Below are 15,654 nucleotides of genomic sequence, written 5' to 3'. Positions count from 1 at the left end.
ATGGGGGTGTAGGATGTGTGGGACAGTTGGATGTGTGTGTGTACAGTAGGGGAGTGGGATGTGGGTGCGTGTGGGGGGGGTGGGTGTGTGGGGTATGGGTATATGTGTGTGGATGTGGGGTGTGTGTGGTTGAGGGGTATGGCGTGTGGGTATCTGTGTGGTTGTGGTGGGGTTGGGGGTGTGGGTATGGTGGGGTGTGTGGGTATGGTGGAGATGGGGTGCGTGAGGGGGTGTGGGTGCATGTGGTTGGGGTGTGTTGGGGGCTTCGCTCCCATCTGCTGTTTGTGACGTGGCTGAGCCTAGCCCCTCCACAGGTGGGGCAAATGGAAGGGAAATCAGCGCTGCTTGCCTGGTGTTCAGTGTGCTGCAAAGGGTGCTAAGCCCTAGGAGAGGGGAGTGGGAGACAAGGAGCCCGAGCCTGGCACCCTTGGTGTCTCCCCACACCTGGGAATTAGCTGCCGCACACCTGGGACAGCTAATTTCTGTCCCACACCTGGGAATTAGCTTTGGAGTAGGACTCCAGTTACAGTGTTAAACATTGTCTGTTCTGTCAGCTGTAGTTGTGGTTGCTCTGTGTAAGGCTGTGTGCATATTGAATTAGGGAAAGGGGAAGAGGTTTATTGAATGTCAGCTGCTTCAAAATAACTGCCCAAGTGTACCTTGCAGGAGGTGAAAGAGGGCTAAGCTACTGAGATTAACTTTCATCTGCCTCTGCATTAAGTATGTGTACTGACAGTTTTCATGGAACAGCTGACATGTGGTAAGTCCTTGCTTCCTGTTACCTCAGGGGAACTACTTCATATCCACATGCTGTACTGAAACTCTGGTTCTTCTGCACTAAGACTGCAAACAGCTGAAGGGTCTCTGTTCATGGTCATCTTGTAGCTACAGGTTTATTTTTTCTAAGGACTTGTCTACACATAAGAGTTATGTTAGTGCAGCTCCTTGTGCAGACACTTAGGAATGTGTGTGTCCACACAGGTCATTATACCAGAAAGTTTTCCCATGTAGGCTATAACTACCAGCCAGTAAAAGATAAGCTACCCTTACACCAAGGATCTATCTCGATGGGCATCAGATATGTTTGTTTCAGTCTTTGAATTCAGTTAAGATAACGTAGTCAACCGGCCTTCCTAGTCTGCCTTAATATACAGGGTAACACTGAAATGTGGTACCCTATGACTTAATAAGCCTTTTCAGTTCTGTGGAGCTAACAGTATTAAAGAAAACACTGTTTTTCTGTCAAGAAAGGGCCAGCAAGGCCTTGAACCTGAAGTCAGCTGTCTGTGGGTTGGCTCCTGCATGGATCCAGCTGCAGGAGCAGGTCTGAGTACACAGTTCTGTTCCTATTGAAGCTAGTGCAGAAACTTTCAGTTATGTTAGTGGAAGTAAGCTTGGGCTCATAACTCCTGTTAAAATCAGTGGGCACAAAATTTGGCATCAGACTGTTGACAATAGAAGTAGTCAGCAATTTTGCTTAATTAAACCTTTTTTTCTTGTAACCTTTCCAGGCGATATAGCAACAAATTCAGAGTAATTAACGAGCAGATTTTTGAAATACAGGGACCAGAGCATTTCAAATGAGGGGAGTATCTAAATGAACCATAACCCGTGTTGATTAACTTTTTTTTTTCTCTTTAGTGTTTTTGTAAAACACTTTTCTTTGCCTTCCAGATAGACATGACAGTTTAATGTCATATTTTACTTCAAGCCAAAGTTATTAGGGGACAAAAATAGAGCTTTATATTGATTCTTATATAGTCAGCATCTTCTGTATTTGTCTTTTAGAAACCCGAGAGCTCGCTATATTACCATAGTAACACATAAGTAAGATCTGATGAGGGTTATCTGCAGTTTAAGGCTTTTTACATCTTGTCGCTATGGGATTCTTCATCTCTTCTGCCTTTGCATACCAGAAGTTGTATGTGTGTTTCCATGGTGGAAATGTATTCAGTATCAACACCACAATTAACACCAGTGAAGAAAAGTCTGTTAAGCCTACCTTACCTAACACTAGATGAGTAGATATGCTTGTGAACTAATGTCTCTGCTAATTTTTCCAGTCTCTGAAGTCTCTTGATGGAAAGGCATTGTAGTAATTCAGCCCTCCAAAAACTGATTAGATATTGTAGGAAACATAGCAAACCGATTCACAGCAGATTATTGCTAATAGCTAATGTAGGTAGTTCTGAAAGTTTTAAATGTGGCATTCAGTATTGACTGGAGGCTCCTTTGTAGGTTGGCAACTTTATGTTAAAGAACTTAACGTGGCTATTTCAGTTAAAAAATATTCGGAAGATGTCTGATGCCTCAATCCTGCAAACTTATTTTTGTGTGCTTAACTTTACTACCGTACATAACCTGAGGACTATTCAAACTAGTAATAGGAGGTGTCTGTGTTAAGTGATTTTTAGGATCATAGTTTAGGGACTCAGAGCTCTCGTGAGTTTTCCAGACACTGAGGCCTGATTTAATGCTTACCAGTATTGAGGGGGGCCTTGCCATAATATCTACAAGTGTCCCCAGTTCCCATGGTGGTTGTCATGGCCTCCTGCAGACACACAAAAGGGGGGTCCCAGGAGCTCTCCCATTTGCCCCCTAGTGCCAGCTCTGAAGTGAACCCAGGAGTCCTGGTTTCTGGAGGCCTGTTTTGGGCATTCCTCCATGCAGCCTCCCCTGACCCACACCTCTTCCCTCCCCTTTTTGAGCCTGGCCTTGCTGCCCAGGGCTCATTCTGGTAGTTCCCATCTGGATGCCATCAGCATCATCAACTTCATTTCATCTGTCAAAATAAAGTATAATTTAAAGAATCTGCTCCTTCAAAAATGGTGAAATTCTGTTTCTTTTAAGCAATTCACAGTCAAAGTATTTTATAACTTAACCTTTGTTTTCCTTCCCCTTTGCTTAGAATTTCCCTTTGGAAGCTGAAAATAGTGTCTGTATCTCTCTTGCTGTCCTACTCCTTAATCTTGTTGTGGGGATGACCTTGAGTGCTGGAGTGTGAATCAGTTTTGGCCTCTGTTAGTTTAACTCTAGGAACATTTGTCACAGAGCTTGTTGAACTCTGTCACATTGTCTTGTTAGTAAGATCAGAGACCCAACTGAATGTGGAATATAGCTAATACAGTGATTCTCAACCAGGATGCCATGGCACCTTGAGGTGCCTGGAGATCCTTTCAGAGGTGCTAGAGGGTGCCATGCACATGTTAGCACTGTTTGGTGTTCAAACACGATTTGCAACATAAACCCAGCGATTTCAAATAGTAAACTGTAGTGTCAGAAACATTCTGAACTGTTGTGGTGTTTCTGAGTTCTTTGCAACAGAACTGCTCCAGTATTTTTCTGTAGTCAAAAAACAAATGAAAAGTAAGAACTGGCATTTTCCGAGGGGTGCCCTGAGTCTGTGCGGTATGCACTCCTCATTCAACAGTAGATATTATTTTGGACCTTTCTGTTCCACTTGTCATAGTTTTCTAAATCAGTTCAGGTTTTACTACTGTGCAAACCTGAAGCTAGACTGATCGCAGGCTTCCTTTCTTGTTAGAGATTATGTTTTCAAAATACAGAATTTAAGGATTATCATTTTGGAGGAAATCTGATAGCTTTTGTAATATATGTAACCAATAATCTTGCCATACTGTTGAACAGAGTAAAGTTTTCTAGATTTTTATCTTTGATTGAGTATAAACGCATCTAACCAGGCTAGTAAGTATGCGGGGTTATGAATTTTTGAACACTTGAGAGGTTAGCATGAGATCTGTGGATAATTTAGATTTAGAGAGTAAGCGTGTTGTAGGTCAGACACAATACCATATCATAAATCCTAATAACCATGTTTTGAAAGATTACAAGAATGAAAATATTAGCTATTACAGTATTTCACATTTCTGTAGAGAAATTCGCACTCAAAGATTTCAATAATTTTACAGGTATCTAAAATTTTCAGCCCTGGGGAGGGGAGGCATGTAAATGTGGTTGTACTACTTTTTCTGAAGGTGAAACTGAGGCACAAAATGAGTGTCTTGCTTGGGGCCTGTGGTGACTTCCTGGCTTCACTGGGATCAGAATATTTCTGGGTCGCATCATACAGCCTAACCTCAGGACATGCTACCGATCTAATATTTAAGTAACCAAGGATCTATTAACTTTTCACTCAAGACTTTTCCTCTAATACAACAAAAAAGGATCTAGTTTTTGCAAACTAAAATCCATCAGTGAATCAAAGGAAAAACACAATGCTTAATTCAGATATGCATGTGAAATGGCCTTTGCTCCCTTCTGACTTCATTCAAATTGTGCATTAATTAGATTTCTCTTGTTCTGACTAATATTCTTCCAGAAGTCCAAAGGGGAAACCACTTGCAAGGGCAAATAAAGCATTCTTAATTGTGTGTACCAGGTGTCTGCACCATTTTAGCTGGAAAATGCAAGGCTAGTGCAGTTCTGGCAGTGTTGGGCCACATGATACCTGATGATTCATTCTTTCTGCCACATGAATCCTTACTGCCTTACTAATGAGCGCTTTGTTAAATTTTAGATGCCTGGAATCATTAGAAGGGCTGTGAGGAATTTCTGTGTACCTTGTGCATTAGAAGGAAAATCTGTTTCATGCAAGCATATGCAGTGTGGGGTCTTGAAGTCATTTAAAGTATAGCTCAGTTTCAAAATGCCCAGACCGGGCAAAATATCTGTATTTTGTTTTGTTATATGCATTGGCATGGTTAAAGTGAACGTTAGGTCCAGCTTACCTTTCTTCGTTAAAACACGTTTGTAGGAATAATTTTTCATTTGAGGCACTTTCTTCTCTTTCATCCTTCAATATTATCTTTTATTCTGTGCTTTCATTTCCCCTTCATCTTACAACTCCTTTTCCTTTCTTACCTCCCCCCCACCCTTTCTCTTTTCTTGTATCATTAAAGATGCAGTGGGATGCCTCCTTCCACTATTAGGGACCAGGTAGTACAACATGAGCACGTGTAGGGTGTGTAGGACTCTTCCCTTTGCTGTTAATGTCCTGAATCTGCAGGGAAATAACTTGTGTACATATATCTAGGGTTTGCAGATTGCAGTCTAGGTATCTGACATGGAAAGCCTTTCAGGGCTTGAAGTTGGGCCAATGTTTCATAGAAAGTGGAGCCAGAAGAGCCTGAGTCAAGATTTAGCTCTGTACTTTACAGGCTTGTTCTCTATGACTCTCTCGTCTTGTCCAGGCTGCTGTTGAATTTGTACAGCAGTACTCTAATCCACTGTCTCCTTTTTTGAAGTCTCTCAGGCCCAACTGCTCTTCAAGTTCAGAATTTTTATGGCAAAACTACATGCATTGTTCCTTGCATCCAGATCGTTTCTCCTTGTCTTAACAACTAATGCTTAGACTGATAGTAGTATTTTAATGGCTTGTTTTTCTCCAGTTGCTGCAATTGTGTTTTTAACAGGAGGCTTTTTTTATGGTATTTTTGACATTTTTGGGGTGGAACACAGTGTAGCAATTAGAACTGGAGTTTGTTCTGGTTTTGAGTTAGACTGTAGAACAGGGGTGGGAAAAAATATGGCCCAGGGGCTAGATCCAGCCCACCAGGCCATTATGTCCAGTTTGCAGGACCCTTCCAAAAAATAGTTATTATCAGCCCTTGGCTGGCCCTCTGAAAGCTGATGGGAGGCATGGGCTTTTAGAGGTTGCATGGACTGGACGGGCTCTGTGTCTCCATTTCTGTGGGACTCCTGGCACTCCAGCTAGGAACCCCATGTGGAGGCATCAAGTATAATGGCATGGACTGGATAGCTGGTGAGTGGGGAGGAGAACTCCTGCCTGCAGGGGGGTGGGCGTGGGGTTTTTGGATGAGTATATGCCCTCTTGCCACACTCCTCCTTCCATCCCCAATGGTGCACAGCCCCTGGCGGCAGTGGCAGCAGCAGCAGGTGGCGGGCTGTCAGGGCGCTTATGGGCTGCAGTAGGCAGAGTCCCCCAGAGGTGCACAGCTCCAGCTGAGTCTTGGGAGCTTCACTTGGCAGCACAGAACTGGCCTGGCTTGCTGGTGCATGCCTTCAGACCACACCAGGCTTGTTCTGTGACAGCACATGGAGCTCCTGGCACTGCAGGTGGGGGCTATGCATCCTCGGGCTGGGCCAGGCTGGCTCTGTGCCTCCATGTGGGGCTTCCAGTACTCCAACAGGGAGCTGCACCTGCAGGTATGGAGCCAGCCTGGCCAGCCCAATGGCATGCAGCTCCTGGAAGGACAGCTGGGAGCCACACGTGGCACAGAGACCACCCGGCCTGATGGCACGTGAATCAGGAGCTGGGGGAGTCGCACACCATCAGTGCAGGCTGGCTTTATGCCTCCATGTGTGGCTCCCTGCTGGAATGCTGGAAGCCCCATGTGGAGGCACGAAGCCAGCCCAGCCTGGCCCGATGGCGAACAGCTCTTGCCTGCAGTGCCAGGAGCCTCATGTGCTGGCACAGAGCCAGCCTGGTTTGGTCTGAAGGCTCGTGCGAGTAGGCTGGGTTGATTCCATGCTGTCACATGCAGCTCCTGGGATTCAGCTGGAGCCAAATGCTGCTGGGGGGCTCTGTCTGTTGTGGGCCATGAGCACCCCAAGGGCCTGCCGCTACTGCTGGTTGCGGGGTCTGTGCACCATGGGGGCCCACATCTGCCCACAAACCCTGCATCCACCCACACACTCTATACCCATCCTCCCTTTTACAACAGCCCCAACAAACCCCACCCCCATACCCCTTCATTAACCTCATACACACACACCCCACACACCCTCCACACACAATATACAAGCGCAAGATTATTTTGAGCTATTACGCAGTCACCTTTATATGTACAATGAAGACGCACACAAATCAGGACAAAAATATTTTTTGAAATAAAATTAAAATATGTTATAGTAGACATTTGATTTTTAGGATATGATTTTTTTTCTGGTTTCAAGAAGGCACCTCCCTTTCCCCCCCACCAAACAGAGTACTTCTGGGGACATGGGGAGAAACTTCTGATGAGAGGTTAGGGGATAGGACTTCTGGCAATTAGAGGGCAGGGCACCTGTTGAGGGGTGGGGCTACCCTTGTGGCCCTTAACGGCTCACCAAAAGTTGTTAAGCGGCCCTCCCCTGGGGGGAGTAATTGCCCACCCCTGTTCTAGAAGGACTGAACTCTCCAGTCTCGAGAGTTCTTTAAAATTTTTTTTTGTTTTCCCACCTAAAATACTGGATATTTCTTATCTTTTATTATTATTTGTATTATGACTGTTCTGTTCTAGCTACACTTAGTTGTTTGTTTTTCATCAGTTTCATGGTTAAAGCCAAATCATTCAATTCAGCATATTCACTCAAATGCAGCATGGACATTTACTGTCTGACACTAACAAAGCTTCTCTGTGCTCTTGTAAGATGCAAGCAGGTAGTCCCAGATAATGAAAGCCAGATCTACGCTGAAAATGTTTGCTGCTACGTTAATGCCAGTTAGGAGGTGTTTTGTTAGTATAGCACGTACACATCCCCTGTATTAATTAAACAGTACCAGCAAAAATGTTTCTTTCCTGGTATGTGTGTGCAGTAGGTTTTTTGCTGGTTTAAAAAAGATGTTATCTCTTTAACCAGCATTACTGTCTTGGAAGATATTTTAAGAATAGACATGGCTTTAGGAAACTACATTTGTATTCTTGCCACTACCTTATAGGTGTACAGGGAAATTTTATGGTGTCAGCTTGTCAAAAGGATTTCCCCACACTTGTGCTCACAAATATCTAGTCCGTATGTGCAGATTGGGTACTGGTGAGCACAGATGATGAGTTAGATGATTTGCCTTTGATTTAAAACATTGATTTGCAATAAACAGGCATATAGTGTTACAGTAGCATTGGCTGCTGCTGTCCTATTGATCTAGCCGTGCTTTGTGTGACTAGCACAGCTGTAGCTATCAATCAGGTATCCTGCACACCTTGCCTCAGCGTATACTTTGAAGGAATAGGATTTCTTGCTTGCAGCTGGAGGTTTTGGGTTAAATTCTACTGGGATCAAGTGTTTGAAATTTGTTACTAATTTTGTATCCTTCCTCCTTGCTGTCTGGAACAGGAGAGGTGGGAAATGCTCTTTATTTATAAACTACAGGTCAAATTTTGGACCCTGACTACTTCACTGCCTTCTCTTTTTAAGAGAAATTATTCATGTCCATCATGTGTAAGACCAGGACTTTGCAACCTGACAGTTGCAACTACCCTGCCCTTTTCCTGTGGTTAAACCAAGGAGAATCTCAATAGGTGGCAAAGTGACATCAGGCAAAGTTGGAGGGGGACCTGAAATGAGAGCCTTAATGAAAAGGTTAAAAGCCACTATGTCAAATGGGTAGTAGTTTTTGAAGGCTCGTAGATCACAAATTCACATCAAGCATGCAGGTTGAAGTCCTTGGTAGAACTATTGTGCCTAATTAGCTATTTCCATGCATATTCACCTGTTTTGTATGCTCAGACATGGCAGTTGCATACCTGAATTAGTCAAACTGGTTTCCACTTAACCATAATAACAAACCTGGCTCAATTTATTTTCTAACAAGCTTCTAAGTCCCGTGTAACGGTGGTCTGCCCCTTTCAGAGGGATTGGTCAGCCTTGGTGAAAGAGGCCAAATGTGGGAGCATTTGGATAGGCAACAACTGCAAGGAGCTTTAAAAAAATCCCAGGAGATTTTGTGAGCAAAATAGCTTGATACAAAGAAAGGCCAGGCTGCTGTGCTGGGATGGGCTTCTCTCCTACTAGTGCCCAGGACAGGGCAGCAGGATTTGGTTTTGTGTGTTTGCTTGTTGTGTCTTATTTGGGAGGACTGGCTGAGGAGCTCCTTGAGGAGCGATATCCACCTGCAGAAGCCAGCCAGCAAGGCAGCTTGCTTACAGCCTGACTTTCCAAATGACCTAGACATGTACACGCTTGCAACAATTGCACATGTACCTTACCTGAAAATTCAGTCCTTCAAAATTTGGGGTTGGCTTCAGGAAGGACATGGAGCAGTTAGATTTTTTGATGTTAAGTCTAGCAAAAATAAACTGTATGTTGAACACAAGACACAGATGTCTCTTTAATAAAACTGAACCTTCATCTAAAGCAGAGACTTGCATTTTTCCTGGTAAAGAATTTGCAGATGTGCAAATGAAGAAAGAAACCCCAACCAAAAAAAAAAGAAATAGAACTGCTAGTTCTGCAGGCTGAGCTGGGAAGAAAAAGGGCTTTTTAATACTTGGGAAGCACTTGGATCTTGAAAAGAGGTCATAAGTGTCTTCAGTAGAGAAAAAGAAGAAAATGTCACAGGCGGCTTCAGGGATATTAGCATGCATGGAGGGTATGCATAGAGGGTAGTTGAAGATGTTAAAAAGGGAATTGCTATTTGGAGTGTTGTTGTCACTTAATTACGATGAGAGAAGGAAAGAATAGCTGTGGATCAAGGCAAGTGGTTCAGTTCCAAAGCAATGTTTTGGAATTGGTTTTCTATGTAAATATACATTTTCTTTGTTGCTTCAGTGATGTCAGTGGGAAGAACAAAGTAGATGATGTTTGATGCATATAATCTGGTCTAATACATTCTGTGTTGAATGCTTGTAAACCAGTGTTGTCAGCTTGTGTGATCAAAGAATATGTTTGCATCTGAACTTAATGCAAGCTAGACATTGAGCATTAGATAAACATTCTGGCTGTTTATATTCCCTGGCTGCATCTACACGAGATGGTGACTTTGCAGTTGTTACCACGCAGTCATTTAGTACTTGCATACACAAGGACTAAAGCATTAGGGTCACTGAGTGGCTTTTAGGTAATGCTGACTGTGGAGTAGTAACAAGCTCCTGCGCAGTCAGTGTCTTGTGTAGGCCTGTATGTAGGAAGCACCAATCCACAGCAGAAGGTGTAGCCAAATTTCGCCCCTGGCTGCTGCTGCTTCTCGTCCTTCACTGCATGACTGACAGACAGGCAGGCAGCCTATTTTGGGTAACTTGCCTGAACACAAGTTTTCTTAGCACAGCTACAGCGAGCCATGCAGTGCTCTGTTGAGTCTCTCCTGCCACTTCCTCCTTTTTGATGCAACTGCTGTTTGCAGCTAGCTGGTGCAGAGGAAATGGGAACCAGAAGCACCCGTGCTGTGGAACCTGACGTGTAAAGGAACTTACCATGTAGACTAATTTTAACTGGAACAAAGTTTATTACATACATTTTCAAATGGTGTTACAGGATGCTGTGCAGTAGTTTGGTAAGAGCAGTGTGGACACGCAGGTGTAATTTAGCAGCTAGAATGTCACTTACCCAGTGCTGTTATGTCTGGATGAGGTATATCAGTGCTCATGGGAGGGGGCGGGGGTGCATTTAGTTTTCTTGTCTGTGGTTGCAGCCCTGTTAAATTGTAAATACTACTTCTGTTCAGTTGCAGAATGAGGAGGAGCCTAGTGAGACTGCACCAGCTGTGAGCGATGCCCCTCCACCCTACAGCAGCATTTCTGCAGAGAATGCAGGTAAAGCCAGCAACTAGGGAATAGGTCTTTTTATTCATTCTCTTATTTCTTATGCCCTTGTTTGTTTGTTTGTTTGTTTTACGGGAAGATACCCACTCCTTGCTCGACTAAGAGTAGAGGAATGAGACTGGATTGAAACAGATCATAGTTACTTGCGGTTTGGAATAAAACATACTTTGGTGGCAGTTGTCTGATGTCATCCTCGTAAAGTGGTGCTCAGTTTACATTTCACAGAGCTCCCAGTGTAGAGAAGGAGGGTAACATTTGAGTGCTGTGAGGAGTTGTGGTCTGTCTCTAATGATCTGACATTTGAGCAGGGCTTGTTCCTTCTACCTGAGATATCTTTACTATTTTTGTCCTCAGAGCTCCTTTGTTGGTTATAATGCTAAATTATGTTTTTCAATGAGTATACAAATGCTTGAATGTGGTACAGTGTTTTAAATACCTTTTGTCTGCAGTCATGGAAAAGGAAATGGCTGGAACTGATGATGTAGAAAAGAGCTCATCTGAGATAACATTATGGCAGTTACTCTCTATGTAGTGCAAGAATCATGCTAGGAGTAAGGCCATACTTACCTAATTTCACTTATCCTCTGTATATTCTGTGCTAACTGAGCGTATAATGAATAAAACAGATGGAGATCCTGGAAAAGTTGAAAACAAAAAAATATTTTTCAGATCGAGTTGATAAAATGTTGTCCTAAAATATGAAACTTCCATTTATAATCTCTCAAGCTGTCAGACCTTTTTTGTCCCCCTTCTGAGTGTTTTCCACATTCAAATATAGGCCATTGAGAGTGCCTCTCCTTGACTACCCATCAAGGGATCTGACAAAAGCAAGTCAGTGTGCTGTTATGTTTGAAAACAAGTAGAAAGGCCATCTCTAAGGTAACAAAGTCCCAAACCATCTATGGCTTTCTAGATTTCAGCACCTTGAAAAAGGTGCCATAATTTGCACCCATATTTTGCACTTCCTGAAGTTACTGAATGGTTCCATTATATTATTAGATTAATTATGGCTCTAGTTCTGATTACATCTATCATAGTTTCTCAGTAATAAAGAGGATTAAGACTGACTAAATCAGCTTATAATGTACCCTTCTCATCTGTGTGATCATACCAAGTAAAAGTGAATAGTTCTTAGAGGAATGATTGCTTCTGTGCTGATAACCAAAATCTTCATTCCTCTCAGCAACATTTTCTTTGTAGAAAATGCAAATCAAACTTGTAAATCAAATAATAATGGCTGCATAGAAGCAATATAGAAAAACTCACAAGAAAACTGAAGGCTATTGGAAGGAAATAACAGCCCTGTCCTTGTATCCCTTCGTTGCCATCTCAATTCAAGAGAGTGAATAAACATTTTTAAAAACCTTAGCTAAGGGTAATTATCCAGTGAAGTTACTCCTTGCAAATACAAAAAGGAACCCATTGACATGTTATATACAGCCTTTCTGCAGTCCCTTTTCAACCTGGCAATCTCTGGAGCAAATTTGGTTTTCAATCTTGCTATGATTTTTGTAATCCCCAAATTCAGCTGTCTTCCTGAAAGGCCTACCTTTTGCAGTCTGCCAGATAGGTTAGGGGAGTGGGTGGTCTGCGTTTTGCCTCCCTGTGCAGAAATTGTTAATTTGATGGAGACAGAGATGTCCAGGGTCACAGATCTTGCACACAACCAGCGCACTCTGGGCAGAGGTTATTGAATACTATCTTCCATGCTTCTGAGTGGTGCTCCCTAGGGAATCTATAAAACATACTACATTCAGTGCTGTACCCATAAAGGTGCCCCTGAGTGGTCTAATTCTTCAACAAGTATGAGAGAACAGGACCCAGTTTTAGCTCACTTGACTTTATCCCACTATCTTTTTCAGTCCTCAGAAAGCAAACTGGGCCCCTTTCTGACAAATTGATTGCCTTTGGCCTGAAGGACTTAAGAGGACCTGGAACAATTTGAAAACGTAAATGTTTCTATGTCTCTTACTGGAAAAGGGAGGTACAGTATGTGTTAGCCGTGGTGCCTTAGAGAGCCTAGGTAGACCCAGTTAAATTGGTGCTTTCTGCATTGTTCCTTTCCAGTTGAAGAACCACTGTATTTTCTCCGAAAAAGTTCAAGAATGTGTGTGTGTGTGTGGCAGGGATGTGTTTAACATGGTTTCAGCTTTCTTTTCAGTCTTCCTGCTCAAAGAAGACTATCCTTCTGATTTTCTTCTAGAGTGAAATCCCTTCATCCTCTAAAATTCTTCGAATATTGCTTACATTTGTTTTGCTACTTTTATGATGGCACATTTCAGTTTCTAATTCATGTGACCTTAAACTAGTGTTTCACTACAAAATGTTAATTTTTAAGGGTCTGGTCTTCTACAAGCTATTTTTGCTGGTGGTGACTCTCCTCAAACCAGCAGTTGGAGGCATATTGCATCCTATGTTAATGTGAGGGGGTTTTTTCTTCTTCTTTTCCTTAGCATATTTTGACTACAAAGATGAGTCGGGCTTTCCCAAGCCCCCTTCTTATAACGTGGCTACAACACTGCCTAGTTATGATGAAGCAGAGAGAACTAAGGCTGAAGCTACCATTCCTTTGGTTCCTGGACGAGTAAGTTGACTTTTTTGCCTGCATGTTCCTAAAGGTCTTTTCTGAGAATTTGATGCGTCTAAATAACCCTAAGTACCTTGTTAAGCAAAAATCTCAATTTATTTATTTATTTATTTATTTATTTATTTTGGTGTGTGCCACCATAGCATTTCCTCAAAAGGGGCCAAAGTATTTTTCAAAGAGTTCTTTATCTGACCAGCTGGCATGATGTAAAATTTCTTAGTAACACTGGTATATGCCATTTGGATTAATTTGGGAATCAGGTATAGTCGCATTGTTCATGCCTGCAGGCTTATTGTTTAAGACTTGATCATAATTTGTACTTCCATAATACTTCCCATGAGGGATCTCAAAGCACCTAGACTTTTAAGGCCGTTCCTAGAGCTCAGATGCTAGTGTTGTTATAAAGTGGGAGTAGAGCTGAGTTGGCAGAGTCTTAGAGGTCAGGGCTCACTTTGTAAATCTGTCAGCCATGTTTTTTCCAGCAACCACATAAGGACAAAATTTGAAAAGTAAGAGGTCATAGTCCAACTTTTTGCCCTCTCTCAGGTTAGTTAATTCCTCATTCCTACCATTTACTGACACTTTTTGGAGGTCAACCCTTCTGGTGTGAGGATAATAAAATCCACTGTCTGACAGGATAGATTTCTTTTTCCTCCTTTGTTGTTGTCCCCAGTGCTTCTCTACCCCAGGTAGCCTTTGTTAATCAGCTACCAGCATCAGATGTCTAGTATATGTAATTTTTTTTCTCTTCTTCCAGTTTGCACTGAGACTATCTAAACCAGGGGTAGGCAATTTTTTTTGGCCAGAGTGCTGAAAAAAACCACAATGTCTACCTTGGAAGATGCTGGAGTGCCAATATGCCAGAGCCCGGAGCAGCTGTTTGCAGCCTCCCAGTTGCAGCCGGCCCACGGAGCCCAGTCTGCTTGCAGCTTCCAAGCTGCCTTCTGGGAGCAGCCTGGGCTCTGTGGCTGGCAGCAGCTGCTTAGAACCCAGGCTGGGAGTGGTGTGCCAAGCAAAATGGCCTTGTGTGCCACGCTTGGCACGTGTGCCAGGGGTTGCTGACCCCTGATCTAAGCCTTGAGGGAAAATATTAGATTAGGAAGGGAGATTTATAGTTGATATCAGGAGTGTCTTTGTTTTGGCTATCTGAAAAAGGGGTCTCATGCCTGACAAGTCAATGTCATGTCTTGTATTACCTTTGGAAATTGCCTCTCCCATGTATCCGATGTCTTTCAGATGCAGAAATGCCATTGTGCCTAGAGAGTTCTTAAATGGGAAGTTAGCGTTTTGTGTCCTTGCATTGTACAAGGCACATTGCTGTTTGAGAACTCTTTCATGACCATTTGTTGTGAAGCCTCTGTAAGCTCCTAAACTCAGGCTTGTTGTGTGAAATAGATCAAATTAAACTTGACTTCCGCTCACCCCTTCCTCAATTTCATTTTAGGAGGATGACTTTGTGGCACGGGATGATTTTGATGATACTGATCAGCTGAGGATAGGAAATGATGGAATTTTCATGCTAACTTTCTTCAGTAAGTACCTGATGGAGTCTTGGCCATATTCTCAATGAAAGGTCCTGTATAGCAAAAATATGTTAACACTTCCATTTTCATAGCTACAGGAAAAACTAGATATGCTCGTAAGAGGTTCTAGGATGGGGGAAGGGATGTGAAGGATTTCTCATCCTCCCAAGAGAGAAATTAGGCACATTAAGCTCTCTCCCGGTTGGTCCAGGGTTTCATTACAAATCCAAGCTTTCCCTTTTCTTTTTCCCTTTGAACTTGATTTTCTTTTGCTCCCTATTAAACTTATTCATGTATTGTGAGGAGCTGTTCATCTTTATGAGGTGGAGGCATATCTCTTCATTTTTCATTATCATCTTTATCATACAAGCCTTTGTCATGTATAACCATTTTAATAAAAGCTGAAAATTTTAGCTACAGAATAATAACAGTAAAAGAGGGATGCTGGCCAAGTATTTTTGCTCCATGCTGTGCCTTGTGCCTGCTAAATTTCGATTTTTCTCCTCCCCTGTAAGTAGCTGTGTAAGACATCACTCCTAACCCTAACTGATTTTAATGACCAGGATTCCTCCTGCTGTTCATCCACTTATGCTGCTGAGCAAGCTATTGAAAGAGCTCCAAAGACCCTCCCTGCCTTTACCTAAAATCAATTATTTATTTATGTATTTATTGCTGAGGTTGCATATGGGCTTGCCTTATTTAAAGAGATATGTATATAAAATGAACCCTTGCTTTCAGTTTGAAATACTACACATTTAGAATTTAGCCAGTGGTGGGTTAACATTAAACAAACTAGCTCCTTCTAAAATTTTAAAAATGTAACATAGCTAAACTGTCTTACCCTAGAAGGAACTTGAGCTTAGTTTAAAAGGGAAAATGGGGGACTGAGGGAAGAGAATGTATGGAGATCAGCTATTAAATCTTCTGCTGTCAAAGATTTGTGAAGAAATCCTAATGGGGGCAGGGAGGACAGAGAGGGAGGGGGGGAGAGAGAGAGAACCAACTCTTCATTATTGTGCAACACATTGTTTGGAGAAATACTATG

At 42.6% G+C, this 15,654-nt stretch overlaps 1 protein-coding gene across 2 annotated transcripts in view; it reads left to right on the top strand.

Annotated features, from left to right (window-relative positions):
- Positions 1-15,654, top strand: part of NDFIP1 (Nedd4 family interacting protein 1) — a 32,413-nt gene that overhangs the window by 4,489 nt on the left and 12,270 nt on the right. Inside the window, exons 2-4 of one of the 2 annotated variants that reach the window (XM_059733532.1) lie at positions 10,409-10,490; positions 12,953-13,083; positions 14,531-14,618. In XM_059733532.1, the coding sequence (XP_059589515.1) occupies positions 10,409-10,490; positions 12,953-13,083; positions 14,531-14,618 (301 nt within the window). Of the gene's footprint in view, positions 1-10,402; positions 10,491-12,952; positions 13,084-14,530; positions 14,619-15,654 lie in introns of both variants that reach the window. The other variant, XM_059733531.1, reaches the window with a different exon arrangement.

The sequence above is a fragment of the Alligator mississippiensis genome, chromosome 9, assembly GCF_030867095.1.
Source record: "Alligator mississippiensis isolate rAllMis1 chromosome 9, rAllMis1, whole genome shotgun sequence".
Lineage (NCBI taxonomy): Eukaryota > Metazoa > Chordata > Crocodylia > Alligatoridae > Alligator > Alligator mississippiensis.
The sequence above is the reverse complement of the archived record's forward strand: the minus strand, read 5'-3'. Positions and strand labels throughout refer to the sequence as shown.